Source organism: Spermophilus citellus, assembly GCF_964194105.1.
Source record: "Spermophilus citellus genome assembly, chromosome: 5".
Lineage (NCBI taxonomy): Eukaryota > Metazoa > Chordata > Mammalia > Rodentia > Sciuridae > Spermophilus > Spermophilus citellus.
In genome coordinates this window covers 22,892,598-22,908,422 of record NC_138186.1, presented here as the reverse complement: position 1 = coordinate 22,908,422, position 15,825 = coordinate 22,892,598, and the positions used below count along the sequence as shown (strand labels likewise).

General features: G+C 39.6%; 1 protein-coding gene across 1 annotated transcript in view; it reads right to left on the bottom strand.

Annotated features, from left to right (window-relative positions):
* Positions 1-461: 461 nt before the first annotated feature.
* The window catches only part of LOC308649751 (serpin B9-like), a 79,334-nt gene continuing 63,970 nt past the window's right edge, over positions 462-15,825 (bottom strand). Inside the window, exons 2-7 of the mRNA XM_081295564.1 lie at positions 7,999-8,176; positions 4,545-4,682; positions 3,864-3,981; positions 2,331-2,473; positions 1,859-2,008; positions 462-1,164 (exon numbers count right to left, since the gene is read on the bottom strand). Coding sequence (XP_081151690.1) covers positions 763-1,164; positions 1,859-2,008; positions 2,331-2,473; positions 3,864-3,981; positions 4,545-4,682; positions 7,999-8,166 — 1,119 coding nt within the window. The 5' untranslated portion in view covers positions 8,167-8,176 and the 3' untranslated portion in view covers positions 462-762. The remainder of the gene's footprint in view (positions 1,165-1,858; positions 2,009-2,330; positions 2,474-3,863; positions 3,982-4,544; positions 4,683-7,998; positions 8,177-15,825) is intronic.

The following is a 15,825-nucleotide window of genomic DNA, read 5'->3' as shown; positions in this document are numbered from 1 at the left end:
ACTGTGCAATCTGGTTGTCATAAACACTGTATAAATTGGGAACACACATTAAAGAGCAGGTGTCAAAGGGCCATGACTCTGTCTCCTTGTGTTCCTATTATCTATTGCAATGCAAAACATATATGGTGAATGGTGAATGGTAATGAGAGACCAAATTAAAATAAGCATTAAAGGTTTTTTCTTTTAGTTATAGATGGACATAATATTTTTGTTTTATTTATTTTATTTTTTATGTGGTGTTGAGGGTCTAACCCAATGCCTCACATGTGCTAGACAATTGCTGAACAACTGAGACATACCTCCAGACTAAAGTTTGTTTTCTCTTTAAACTAGAATGGTAGTAACAGTATATACCAGCATTTATTATTATTGAGGCATTCAGGCTAAGGCAGCTGTGTGACAAGTTTGAAGTTCCAAGAAAGCAGGAATTGCATGTGGAATGAGTGAGAATGTGTTTGGGGCCATCTAAGGGAAAGTTTGCAAGCTATCATATGGCCTCTATACGGAACACATCTAAATACAACAGGGAATCAGGATAACCAATTGGCCATGACCTAGTTCTGTGGTACAAATTAGTGGGCAGTATGGGGACAGCTCAGTGTGGTGCATCATGAGATCACACTTGCAAGTTGTTTAGAAGGCTTAGGACCCTGCCCTCATTTTTCTACTTGGTGTTCACCTAAAGGCCCATCCTTGTGAACTGTAAAGGGAATTGGGGGACATGAAAAGATGGAAAGTCTCCATGGAGGGGAATTACAACCCTTAGGGACATGAGAACCTGCCACAGAACAGAAGAGTGTTGGTTCTGTTATGCCTGATGAAGAAAAGGAAGGGCTGGTCAGCACAGAACTTTGGTGACCATGATGTGCAGTCAAACACTTCATCTATGTCAGCTGCTGCAGCCTCAGTGCCTTCTTCATTCACCTCCATGACACTCTTGTGAACAACTTTGGATAGACACATGTCTGTCTCAGTTGACATTCCAGAGAAATCAGCCTGGCCATGTTGGAAGGCATCAACCATTCCCAAACGCTGAAGCACAGACTGCATGTCGTAATCCTCCTGCAGTTTAAATCTCGAAAGAAGAACTTCTAATCCAATATTCTGCAAAGAGGCTGCCTTGGTCCAGGCTATGAATTTCTCAAAAGTCAGGTTATTTTCCACCTGAAAGACCAGAATCACAAGTTCATATTCAGACTATGGCACGTATCTGAGGACACACAGACATTTCCTTGAACATTCCATGTTGACTGCCCACACAGGAAGGGTAGCTCCTTCAGCTGCCCAGAAGCTTGTGAGAGCTCTGACTTGTTCACCACACCACGTGCAATCTCATATGTGATTTCCCTGCAGGAAGACTGTGGCTGCCCCTCCTTATCCATCCACTAGCAAAACATGTTTATTTGTGAAAAGCATCTAGATGTGTCAGTGGTGCTTTTCTAATGGATTTATTGGATTGAAGGAGGCTTAGTTTTAACACAATGAATCATTGCTAGCAAGCAAAAGAGACTGGGAAAGGAAGGGCTCTCAGTGTGAGCCTCTCCAGGACAGGGACATTTGCCTAAGGTGGAATGAGGCACTGTTTGTGGAAACTCATCCTCACAGTTAGGGACCTGGAGAGAGGGAAAGCCCATGGGAGCTGCTCTGCTCACAGAGACCCTTTAGATCATCACAGTGCACTGCCACCATTGAGAGGATGGTTGACTCTCTTGCAATAAGGATCATTCCACAAGGAAGCAAGGAGGACTGGGCTATTTGGGCTTTGGGTTGGAGATATTGTGAAAGAAAGGCACAGGGTGTACCCAATTCTTCCCACTGAAATTCTGAGTTCAAAGGTGTGCAGCCCCTCCTGACTCACCACACTAAGGTCCTCATCTGGGAGCAGGACGATCATGCTCAGTGTCTTGCCAGCGTAGGGCAGCTCCACCAACTTTGTCTGGAACTCACTGATGTAGATGTAGTTAAAATTGTCTTCCTGCCACATCATCTGCACTGTCCTTTCCTCCTCCTGAGAAGAATGACTACATGAGCACAATATTTATAACAGTATGAAAAGGGGCAAAAAAGATATATATATATAAAATCTTCTTTTTGCTTTCTATGTAAGCAACTTATGTATGAGAGTTCATCAGAGGCAGTTAGAGTGCTAATAGGATGTAAAACATAATAGACAGCAAGTATTATTTATTTGCATCATTTTTTCAATGAGTTTATAATTCATTAAAAGAGATAAGTTTGAAATTATGATTAACCACATATACTTTTACAAATTTAAATTTTCTATTCAATTTTTTCATCAGAATAGCATAATTTTTTAAATCTCTCCCTACCTGGTTTACTTTGAAAGCCATTTCTTCCGTGCATGATTTGTCAAATGGCTTGTCCCACTTTCCTTGGAAGTAGATGGCATTGACAAGAACCAGCCTGACCAGCTCATCAATCGAGTTCACTGGTAGCATCTCTGGAATTTTACCTTTGAAGACAAGCACAAACTCTATCAGTTGGTTCTTCTGAATATGTGGTGAATATTTATGACACAATGTCTTGGAGATCCAAACATTCTGTTTTCAAATGTGCTGAGTTTGGATGATGTGTATAAAAGTCAAAAATCCCAGCTATGAGTGGTATTCATGATGACAGACACTGGAATAGCTACCAAGTTGATGATGGTGAAAGACTTCTAAGTCACTATAGGAAAGCAGGTTGGTACAAATCAGAAACTTGACACCAGGTTGGAGAAGAAGACAAGCAGCAAAGGAGAGAGGGGCTGGGTAGGAGCTGACATTACCTGCTGTGGGTAAGAGCAGTGTCAGGTCTAAGGCCCTGTGGTCAGTCCCAGTTCTAACATTGTACAGCTACCTGGCAACATTCTAGAGGCAGTCAGAATTGAATAGCTCCAGAGCAGGGACATAGGAGGAGTTTCTGGAAACTACAGAAGAGATATTATGATTGCACCCTCCTGGTGCCTGGAATCCCTGGAACAGATAATGATTTGGGTAGGTGAAGGTATGTCCTTCTTTCCCTGTATATCAAGAGGTATAGTTCCAAGGAACTAAGAGCATCCCTGCTAATTTGCTGCCTCTAGAGGGCACAAGAAGAAAAGATTTGAAGAAGAAATAGTGGAATGTACTACCTCTATTTTTTAGTATCACATTTGTTAGCTGAAATAGGGACATTCCTAGTGGTGTGTAAGTGCCTGGATGGTTCAAACATCAAACCATTATTGATCTTGAGAACCAAGGTTAGAGCTTGTCACACTCTAAAACAGAAATGAGTTTGTTTTAACCTCACAAGCAGGGTGTTTTCAATCTGTGGAATGGATCAGTTCTCAGAGAGGCTCTGTAGTTGACTAATCAAATCTAGGCTTCTCAAGTCTTAGGAAGGGCACTTAAATGAGAGATAGGAAAAAAGAAGTAGGAGAAGTCATCTTAACATGTAATAGTGGCAGAAGTGAAGTCCAAACTGACCCCAGGAAGAAGAGGGCCAAGGGCATGACTTGGGAAGATCTGGCCATTGATCTGTTCCCATAGATGACAGGCACCTGCTGTGAGAACAATACAGGCCAGTGACATGTAAAGTATTATATGGGAAATCTGGCTTATGAGTTTCTTTTTATACTTGCATCAGCCACTCTGGCCCTGGAACAACAGACAGCATTAATTGTCTGATTTTGAAAACCTGAGCATTGATCAGATCTTCTGTGAGACACTAAGGTTCACAGGCACCAAGAGGCTCAGCCAGGTAATCTTGCTCTGATGGTTCTGCAACACCAGTGACATTAGCAGTGATGAGGAGAGGTAGAGGAGAGAGGAGAGGAGAACAGATGTGGGGGGGAAGAGAATGAAATAACTTATAATTCTGACCTTTCGTTTCTTTTGAGACCCAAGCATTTATATGCTCCCTGGACTTCTCTGAATCTTTGGTAAAGGACAGCAGCTCCAGCTCCGAGTGGTAGAACTGAAGACAGGACTCCTTAAATGTCTTTGGAGAGAAATAATTCAGGTGGCCAGGTTGCTCAATAAAATGACAGTGAGCTTCAAAGCATTCTGAATGCTAGCTTTAGGCTTTTCTTAAAATTAAAATCATGATCAAATCTTAAGCTACTTAATGGTGAAACATTTTAGTTTGTAAGAGATATTTTTAGAGCCCTGAAAAATCAGAGTTAATAAATGATATTTGAGACATTGCATAAATTGAAATAATATAAGTTATGATTGTAGAATTGGGTTTTTACTAAAAATAGTTTACTGTGAGTTTCTCAAGTTCTCTCAAATATTGTCCTTTTGTTTTTGTATTGTGGATTGAGCTCAGGGCCTTGAGCATGCTAGGCAAATGCTGTACTACTGAGCTATGTCCCAAGGCAGTTCATTTTGTTCTTGAGACAAGGGTGTCACTAGGTTGTCCAAGCTAGTCTCTAACTCTCCATCCTCTTGCCACAGCCTCCCAAATATGCCATACTTCCTGGTCTCTAGAGTCTCTTTTCTGGGTTGTATATCACTAGGTATTTTAAATAAAACTTTTGTTGTTCTGCTGATTCAACTTACTGAGAAGAAATCACAGTTCTCCTCTCCAAAGAGCCTGTTGGCTGTTGTAAGCAAGTACTTTGACCCAGGGTTGTTCATTTGGTTGAGAAGCATCTGGAAGCCCTCATGGATGTCTTCCTCTGTGTTTAAAGACAGTGCCTATCAAGGAATGCAACAAAATTCTCTCAGTTTTGCTCTTGATCTCCACAATAATTTGCAAACTTTTTTTCTCAAATACTGCATAAATTTATCCTTTGAGAGGAAGTTGATTGACATTGAAAAGTGACACTGGTGGGATAGGTGGAGAGAGGGGCCAGGAAACTCCTGAGTAAAAATATGGGTTTGGCACCTGCACAGAACTCTCTGCATAGTTTATAGATGAACAATAGAAAAAAAAATGAAAGGGGCAAGGTAGGTTCAGAAAAGGGACTATTGTTAAATATTGCATCCTATGGACACCATAAATTTGTCAGAAGTAGAGAATAACTTGCCTCTATTTATGTACAAAGTAATGCAGTTCAAACATTAAAATAACTTGCCTCTATTTATTTACAAAGAAGATGCAGTTCAAAAAACTAAAAATCCAAACAAAAATTTGGACAGGAATGCAATCATCATCATAATATTTAAAAGGAAATAAGAGTAAAAAATGAGCAATATGATTAATAAGAATAAATCAGTTCTTGAACAGTACCCTGCACTAAAGGAATATTCAACCAAAGGAGAAACTAAAAGAAATCAAAACCCAGAAATACATAAAAAGACAGGGAACACAAATCATATATCAATGATAATCCTGAATGTTAATGGACTAAACTCATCAATGAAAAGACGTAGATTGGCAGATTGGATTAAAAAGCAAGCCCCAACAATACACTGTCCTCAAGAGATTCACCTTATGGACAAAGATCCACAGGCTGAAGGTGAAAGGATGGGAAAAAAGCTTATCACTCATGGATTCATAAAATGCAGGGGTTTCCATTCTCATCTCAGATAATAATGGCATTTTCCAGTAAATGAATGGGGTTGGAGAATATCATGATAGGCAAAACAATCCAACCCCCCAAAAATCAGAGTTTGAATGTTTTCTCTAATATGAAGATGCTAATTCACAATAAGGCAGGAGCCACTAGAGAAGAATAGTGTTACCTTAGATTATGTAGAGGGAAGTGATGGGACGGAGGGGATTGGATGTGGGAATAGGAAAGATATTAGAATAAAACAGACATTATTACTTTATGTGTATATGTGACTGCATAACGAATATGATTCTACAACATTTACACTCAGAAAAATGAGAAATTTTATCTCATCTATGTATGCTATATCAAAGTGAATAAATGCATTCTACTGTCATGTATAATTAAAACAAATTAAAAAATAATTTAAAAATAAACCCAGTACCCTAGAGAGAGATACTATATGTATATTATATGATACTTTATATTTCAATAAAAGTGTCATATTATGTCACAAGAAGAGTTTCATTTGACTCTGAAATACACAAATGACACAATTTATATTCAATAACGTTAGTGATGGAAATATAAAATCAACAACACTACAAATAAAATACCAACAACATGGAAATTAACCTACTAACTAATTATTAAAAAGAATTACTAAAGAAATAACTCTCCTATGTATCAATCAAATAACTAACATCTTGTCTATTTTTCTCTTTCAGATTACTCAGCACTAGCTTTTGACATTGTATAAATAAGTGACAGAACAGCACAACTTTGGGATGCAATCTTAAATGACAGTATTGAAAAAAGCTATAAAACTAAATTTTCTAGAATTTGTAAAATTACTTCCATTTCCCAAATAATTAAATTTAACAACATATATTTTCTCAGTCTTCCAGTTGGTCAAAATACCTGCTTTCTTTGGTAAATATTAGCCAGAAAATAACAAGAAAAGGCTTGTAACCTGGTAAAGATGTACAACCAAATTGCCAAACCTTTGTATCAGCTGGATTGCCCTCTACTGGACTATACAAGGCATTCAGCTAAGAGGTCAATGAGACTTGGTTTGACAAGTTAATTCAACAGAAAAAAATATAAACATATCCCACACAAACTGAAGTTTCCTGAATAAGTTAAAAACAAAAAGAAAGACCTTTTACTAAATTAATTTTTACCATGAAAGAAATTGGCAGAATGCCATTTCCAGAAGTAACCAATTTGAATCCTTTTGAAAAGTGGTAATACAGGTTTATGTAGTTTCAGTCTTTTCAACCTTGGAGGCAGATCTGGAACAACAGTATTAACAGGCAGGAGCAACAGGCGTAACATAATGGTAATCTTTTGTGAATATTTGTGTATTAACATAATCATATTTTTGTTAGTCTATTCACTCTACAGATGTTTTCTTATGCATAAACATGAGTCATAGTGGACATTTGCTAAGTAGCTCATATCTGTTAAGTCTCTTTTCACAACAAGCATTAGAACTTCTTGGAACCATTTCCCCCTGTGAAACACCATTTTGAGTAGCAAGTTGTTTTTCCTCTGTAGCTCATGTCCAGGCCTGAGATTTGCAGTAATGTAGGACCAGTTTACCATCACTGCCCAAACATCCCTCATCTGGGGGATAGCAATGGACTATTTCCCATAAGTGAACAACTGTTCCAAGGCTACAAGTTTAAGGAAATTCTTGATGAGGTGAATGAGTCCTTGCATGGTTCAGGTTCTCTCTACAACCCACATTTTGTTTTCATTATAGGGATGCCCCGTATGTAGCCTTTAGTAGGATGTCCATTTTTATATTGGTGTCACTGGAAGGCTCCTCTCCCTGACAAGACTGAAACAGAAGGAGGGGACTGTGGAGTGGCTGTACCTGGGGAGACATCCCTAAGTCCTTCATGCCAGCAGCAGCAGTTGAAGAGAGTTTCCACACTGACCTTGGCGATTCTCAATGAGGTAAACACTAAAAATGTTTCTTTTCTTCTAAAGAATGATTCTCAATAATTATTTAATTTAGAAAATAATATGAATGTTGTATTATCAAACCAAAAATATGATCAAAAAATAGCTAAACACAATCAATTATCTTAATGTTACAAAGGAAATAATGATATAACAAAACTCCTAATGCACAATTTTAGAAAAGGGTGAGAAAAAATTCTGGGAGTTTAGAGAAAAGCACAAAATGCTCAATTAGTTCAAGAACTGATCCTTTCAAAAAAAGCACACGTATCTACCAATATAGGGAGACATTGTAAGAAAAAATTTACAAATACAAGGAATGTTATTAATGAAAAAGAGATTACACAATGACCCCTGCAAGCAAGCCTCACAACATCTCACTGGAGGAAACTCCTCAGCTCTCTCCCTCCCTTCCTCCTGTATCCCCTCCATGAAATGGTCCAGGCTCACCCCTCCTTCCTCAAAAGTTCTGGAAAAACTCAAGGAGGGGATAGGAGACAAGCCTTGCAGACCAGTCCCTCTTTATCGCTGACAGGAAAGCTTACCTGAGCCATCTGGTCTTTGGTGTTCCCCTTTGCCCCCAGGAGCACCATGGCCAAGGCAGAGGAGATGCTCAGGGGAGAAAAAAATACATTTTGTGAAGGTCTGTCTTGACACAGCATCTTCAAAACCTGGATGGCAAAGGTGCCATTTGCTTTTGAAAGAGAATCCATGATGCAGAGTCTGGGGGCAAAGAAGACAGAGAAACACAATGAAATGGGGCTGAGGATACTTTGTGTGCTCTCTGCTTGGCTTTCAATTTTCTTGTGAATTCAGAAAATTTCTGAGTACCAGTGAAAGCCATGGGAGTAGATTAGACATGTGAGGAAGGGGCTGGTGTCTGTAGAATATCAAACTGTCTAGGAAAGGAAGAGCAGAAAAGCATGCATAGGAGAACAGAAGTTGACAGGTCAAAGAAAGAAGAGTGAGTAGTCAAAGCCAGAGCAAGGAGGTGCTGCTTGCAGCCAGAGACAGTGGAGTGTCTTAGATCCTGGGAATTGGAATTCCTGGCTTCCAATCAGCAAATCACCCTGACAACTTCCCATTTCTCAAGGATTCTCCCAAACCTATGTCCAAGCCTGCCTCAGCTGCCTCCCAAATCATTCTATCCCACTCCACTTCTCCAGCCTCTGTCATCCTGTCCCTAGTACAAACCACATGTCTCCTCTTCAGAGTCTCTGACCTCCCTGACCCTGAGATCCCCAGCACTATCAGCCCCTGCTCACTAAAATGCAAATCAAGTGGGCAGGGGAGCCTCAGAACATAGGCTCCCCCACATCAGGAACCCAGATGGATAGACACACAGAATACTGAAAGGGAAGTGCTATCTTGATCCTATGAAACCTCCCTTAAATTACCAGTGGCCCTAGGGATAAGCTCAAAATGTGTTTTGTAAATGGCATCTCACCTGCCTGGTCCTATCCATTGCTGTATTTCTCCTCTGTCACAACCTCCACCTCTATCCACCATGACCCTCCCAATCACCTCTGAGCCTTGGCAAACACTGATATCCAACTTAAAAGGCTCCCTACTCCATCCCTGTTACCAGGCTCCAATCACTCATTGCTGTCTCCTAGGCTCAGCACCAGGAGACCTCTGATGTCCTAGTCTAGAGCTCCCTCCTCCCCTCAACCTGACTCATCTCTCCTTATTGTAATTCCTTGTCTCATTGATTGTTGGGCCCACAAGACTGGCTGCTCTCTACAGGAAAGGTGCCTGGCATCTTGATTCTAAGCACCTGCAAACATGCTCAGGAAACAGCAAGAGCTCCATCAATTAGGGGGAAATCTCAGATAAATAAAGGGTGCACTGGTTTAGAATTGGATACTAGAGATTTTAGAAGCACAGAGAAAGGTAAGGCTCCCTAAGGAGAGAAGAGAGGTGAGAAAATAAGGCCAGTGGTGGGAGTGGTGTTGGAGCATGAACACCTATTATGGTGAGGTTCAGGGCCAGCCAGGGGCAGCCAAGAGGCAAGCAGAGAAGCCAGGAGGCTGTGCAGCATCTTTGCCTTCTTGAAATCTCTCTCCCCTTCTCTGGGACCAGCCCTAAGCCAGGTCCCTCTATACCACTGACCCCCATGATCTCCCAAGAAGCTGTTTTCTAAACACAGCAATGACACTGACTTTTTAGATTATCTTTTTTCATCTCAGCCTCTGGCATCCCTTCTCCCAGTGGTGGCCTGGGGTTTCTAAAACTTGCCTTGATCCACTATCACTTCAGCCCCTGCACAGAGAAGTCCTCACCTGCCACCTCCCACACAGTCTCTCCCTCAGGTCTCAGTGCTGCTAGCCTGGTACTGACTTCTGAATCACAGGACCAGGATCCACAGCTGTGCCTCTGGGGCCTCTGCACTCCCAGAGGCCTTTTATCAGGCCTGTTTGGCTGTGGGAATTCCTGCCTTCCAATCAGCAAGTCACTGCCCCAGGGAAGAAATCCAGTGTGACCTGGGTTATGGCAGGGGATTGGGTCTTCTCCCTGCCCAGAGATAGGTCACTAATCCTCTTGCTCTTGCTCCCCTAGCCTGGCCTCTGTCACCCACTGGTTTCCATTGGAACACCAAGGGAGACCCTGGGGTGGAGTTGGGCAAAGCATGTTTTCTAGAGGATTGTGAAAGTGAAAGTACTCTGAAACTGACAATCAAAAGCAGGCTGCAAAGTCCCCTGTGAAAAACACAGTGGGGACTGGGGAAGGGCACAAAACCTACAACTATGGGCTTCCCTACTGACAGAAAAAAAAATACAGAATGACAGGCTGAGATTTTAGGGGAGGAAAGTCCTATATGTCTGTATTCTGAGCCTCCTGTGTGACACAAAGGTGGGATTCTGTTTTAGGACACCTGTGTTCTCTATGAGGGTGCCAGAATGTGTCTACTTACCTTATGTGCTGTTGGTGTGAATGTAAATTAGCCCCATCACTATGGAAAATGGTAAGTTGTTTCCTCAGGAACTAAAGGTAGTGCTACCTACCACATGATCCAGTTATACCACTCTTCTCTGTGTACATGTGAAGGAATCAAAGTCAGCATAGTACAGACACAGCTGCATACCTATGTTTGTCCCAGCACTGTTCACAAAAGCCAAGTTATGGAATCAGCCTAGGTGTCATTAGCAGATAAATTCATCAAAATAAAAATGTAGTAATATATGTGTACAGTAGAGTTTTATTTACCATAAAAACGAAGGATATGTGATTTGCAGGAAAGTGGATGAAACTGGAAAACATCATGTTATAGAAAATAAATATCAGAAAAACAAGTATTTCATGTTTTCTTTCATGTGGAATCTAGGGAATAACAAAGTGACATAAAATTTGAAGATGAATTAATTAGGAAGGTAATAGAGAGGGAAAAATACTAGGGGGACAAGAATATGTTACAGGTAGGGTGGATTCAGTTAGAGTACTTTATATGCATGTATCAAATTGCTACAATTAAATAATTTTTTTGCATAATTACTATGCACTCATAATTATTTAAAAACAAATTTTTAAAAATGTTGTTTCCAAGGGCTGTGTATATAATTTAGTGGTAGTGTGCTTGCCTCATATGCGCAAGGTCCTGGGCTTAATCCCCAGCACCACAAAAACAAAAATAAAATCTTTGTTTTCCAGTTTCTTCACCACTCATTATTACCAGTCTGGCACCCTCATAGAGAATACATTTGTCCTAAATCTGAGCAGCTGAGCTCTTTTCCAACTTCTTGTGCTTAGACTGTGGAACTGGTATAGAAGCAGTCCTACTCCTCATTGGCAATGTGACAGAAACAGAGACTGAATCAAAATGGCTCAGGACCTCAAGTGTGCTCATCAGCAGATACCTGTCTTTTTTCCAAATTAATGAAAATTAGTTTTCTCTCCTGAGTGCCTGAATTAGGGTGAGGCAAAACATTTATCAGGCACACATACTTAGGTGGTAACCCTACATTTACATGACCCTGAGGATAAGTGCTTTAAAAATTTTTCACTGAAGGTGCCATGCCATTTTTTAAAATAACACCTATATTTTCTGGTACATGCCTATAATCCCAGCAGCTAGGGAGGCAGAGGTAGGAGGATCTAGAGTTAGAACCCAGCCTCAGCCAGTTAGCAAGACCCTGACTCAATAAAAAAATGAAAATGTCTGGGGATGCAGTTCATTGGTTAGGTGTCCCTGGCTTTATTCCCTGTGTACTAAAATAAATAAATGAACAAACAAAAAAACAGACAGATAAATAATGCTTGTTAAAAGATGAATATGCATACACCATAATATTGATAAGAGAAGGAATCTGAGACATTCTAAATTCAGTTACCAGCAGGATGGAGGAAAGAAAGATAAAAGTTTAACTGATAGTTTCAAGGTAAAGCAAAAAAAGAAAATAACCGCAGTGTATTTCTTTCCCATGTTTTTAAGATCAGCCATCTAGACAAAATTTTATTGTGCTTATAGACTCAACCAACCAAGAGGCTACAGAAACATGTCTCTACTGACTCTCTTCCTATCCCAGGTCATATCCTTCTTCTCTCTATCCATTGTAGATTTAATGAAAGTAATCTGCACCTCCTGCTCCCAGGATCTTTATGACAAAATATCCTTAGATCCGTTGGACATTTTTCTAGATGCTACATGACAATGCTGGTAGTGACTTAGGGAATTTGCCCTAGGACCAGGCTAGCAACATGCACAGCTTGATAAACCCATGTATTTGAGAGATCTTTCCATCTCAAAATTATGGTTTAACAATATTCACCCCTTTAAATCCTACAATTCAGGATATTCACAGAACTGTACAGCTGTCACCACTGTCTGAGTCCAGAATGTTTGCATCACTTCAAATACAAATGGGATACTCATTTATAATTATTTTTCATTCCCTTCTCTTTCTCTCCTCCAAATTCTGGCAATGACTAATCCTTATTTTTCTCTATGTATTTGCTTATTGAGAGCATTTAATATAAGGAATCATACAACATGAGGTATTTTGTTTATTTCCTTCTTTTACTAACCTGATATTTTCAAGGTTTATCCTCGTTGGTTCAAGATATGGGCATTTATCTCTTTTTGTGTTGGAAAAATATCCATAATAATATTGAGTGCATATATGTTCATTTTTAAATTTCATCATTTGGTAGGCAGTGAGTCCTTTCCATAATCTGTCTGTTAATAATAATGTTGTTTTGAACATTTGTGTAAAATTTTTGTGTAGACATATTTTCTTGAATTTACCTTGATTATAGACCTAAGTATGAAATTTCTTGTTCATATGATAACTCTGAATTTATCTTCCAGTGGAAATACCAAACTGATTTGCAAAGCTACTGCACAAATCTAAATGTCCACTAGCAATGATAGTTTTAGTTTCTCCATGTCTATCATCTGATTGTTGCTATTATGATGAGATGTTTCACTAAAGCTTTCACAATTGCATTTCCCTGATTTGTCATGATGTTGAGATTCTTCTCATGTACTTATTGGTCTATTAAATATCTTTCTCAAAGAAATGCCCATTCAAATGCTTTTGCCTAATTTTATGTTGGATTGGTATTTATTTTACTGTTGAGTTTTTGAACACCAAATTTTTAATTACAAGAGTTCTGGTTACTTCCTCATCTGTGGGTGAGTTCTAAATTTTCCCAGTGTTAAAAAATTTATCCACTATGTAACATGTCAGGTGACTGTACCATCTCTGTGAGACAGAGACTGATGGACCCATCTTTTCCCGACTCATGCACTTAGGATGCCCTTCCTAGAGTGGGTGTCTCTTTTTCTACCAACTTTACATGTTAAGGAAACTACTTCTTTCACATTTTCTATTTAAGCTCCCTTAACTGGACTTGAAATAACTAGATTTGGTAGATTAACTGCAGACTCTTTCTCAAGATTGAGCAGTTCTACAGACTAAAAACACCCTTCTTCTGTGTTCAAACCTCATTTGTTCTTTTTCAGAGAATGACATGTTCGAATAGTGGCCTCTGAGATTAATGATGACCTGATGTTTGAACCATTTAGATGACTCTGCACCAGTTGTACTGTGTACCATGTCTTAGTCCAACTTCTGTTGCTAATAACACAATAACAGACTGTGTTTGCTATGTAAAAAAAAAAAGGGCAGTTTACTTTGGGTCACATTTCTGATAAGGGATCAAGTGTTCTTATCTGGTTATGACCTACTTGCTGACAGAGTCCCAGTGCAATGCAAATATCAGAGAAATAGCTCCATTATATGATCCATTCATTTTGGCCAAGTTGCAATTGCAATTCAGGGGAGAAAGAATGGTCTTTTCCTCATATGCAAATACAAAATATATATAATTACAAAATCTAATAATCAGATTTCTTATATGTGATGATAAAAATAAAATGAGAAAGCAAAAATATCTGATAATTAAAATTCTGTAAAATTATAAAAGAAGGAACCTGAAAATCCAATGCATGCCTCAGTTTGGAGCACTTACATTCCTTCCCCCTTTGGGTGTGTATCCTGCTCTATTTATTGCTTTTTATTTAGGAAAGCAATAAATCTTCTTGCTTTCCTAAATCATTTTCTACTTGTTTGTCTGCCGGGTTTCTGTTCTTGAGACTAAAAGGCTCAGGGGTTACTCCAGTTGAACTGGGCTAACTAGGCTGCATGAAATAACCACAAGAGACACAAATATCCTTTTCACTGGGGTCACTGTGATGGCTCCTCTGACCTTAAATGTCCATAGGAAGAGACAGCACAGGCTGACCCTTTTTATTGAGGAGAAGCTATTCAAATGAGGCAAGGGGTCAGGTTTTAGGGGGCTGAGTCTATCTTCCTGATGTCCACTGTCAGCAGGTTGACTGACACCTGGGTAGGCCACTCGCAAGGGCACAGTAAGAGAAGGGGACATCCACAAGGCACTTTCATGGAAGATTCTATCCTAAACAGGGCAAAGGCTTATATTTTAAAGGAAAAGGTGAGAGTAGCTTTACCCATAGAGCTGTAGCAAGACACAGCCATGCATGAGACACCGACCCTTGAACCCAAGAAGGGTGGGGAAAACTCTGCCACATTTCTGTGACTGAGTGCCTCAGCACCCAGCCAGGGAGTGTGACTCAGTCACGTGTGAGGTTGTTCTTCCACATTTGTCTTTTGATGGATCCTGAAACTTTTTTCTGTGGTGTAAGTCAAGAACCTGCCTGAGCTGAGTTGAGGTCCCCTCCTACCTGCTGAGGATATTCTTGAGGCTTATCCTGTGACAGTTGCATGATTTCTGAAAGTATGTGAGTGGAGTGATGTACAGAAAGTTAAACAAAGGGATTTCAAAGGAGGAATGTTTTGTGTGTAATAAAATTCTCGTTATTTTGATGGTGGTGATGGTTTTACTGGAGAATACAATGTTGAAATTCATGAGATTATACATTTAAAGGCTTATTATGTCAATTATACTTAATAAAATTTTAAGAACATGTTTTAAAAATTAGAGAAAAAATGAATTAAAAACTTTCAGTTACAAGCTTTGGAGTTCTGTGGATTTGTTTTTTTGCCAGATCCACTTTCTTGTCTTCTCTAAGTGCTTAGAATGTGTGTCCCCTACAATGAATGTGGTCTAAGGGGGGACATGGTCTAGCTTGGTACATTTTGAGTGAAAGCTGTATTATAAACGGCTTGTTTACCAGGTTGTGAACTGTGAGTCCAAAATAAGAGCCAGAGAAGACACTGTGCAGCTCAGTTCATACAAAATAAGTCAGGCCCCTGTTAGTAGTGTGAATGGTAGTGTCCGTGGGAGTGAAAATTGGCACAACATTTTGCAGACCAGTTTGGGAGAAGCTTCAAAACGTACCCAATTTTTATCTCCACAACACCATTTTCAGCAATATATGTTTTAAAATAGAAAGGATATGAGAAAATATGTAGGATATTTATTATGGTCTTGCACCTAATACAAATCATTGTAATTGTCCAAGCTGTCTATAAGTAATTTATAGATGATGAAAAATGAGGAGGAACAGAGAGGAAAGTGGAGGAGCCATGAGGAGAGCTAGGAGGTCCACTGCTCTCTTTTGTCCTTCCTGCTGCCTGCGCCAGAGTCCTCAAACATGCGCCAACTATTTGTTAAAACAATGTGTTGCTATGAAGTTTCAGGTGTGCAGAGACAAAACACACCCAAGTGTATCCGGAAGGCATGTCAGAAACTGGCACTAATGTGGCATTCAGATAAAAACCCTGAGAATAAAGAGGACCCAGAGAGCAAATTCCAACAAGTGGCTGAGACATATGAGGAATTTTTCAGATGCTAAAAATGATACATGTATGTCAAATGTGACAAAGAAGGACATGGTGGAAATCATTTTAATAGTCCATTTGAATTTGAATTTATAGTCCTGAATCCAG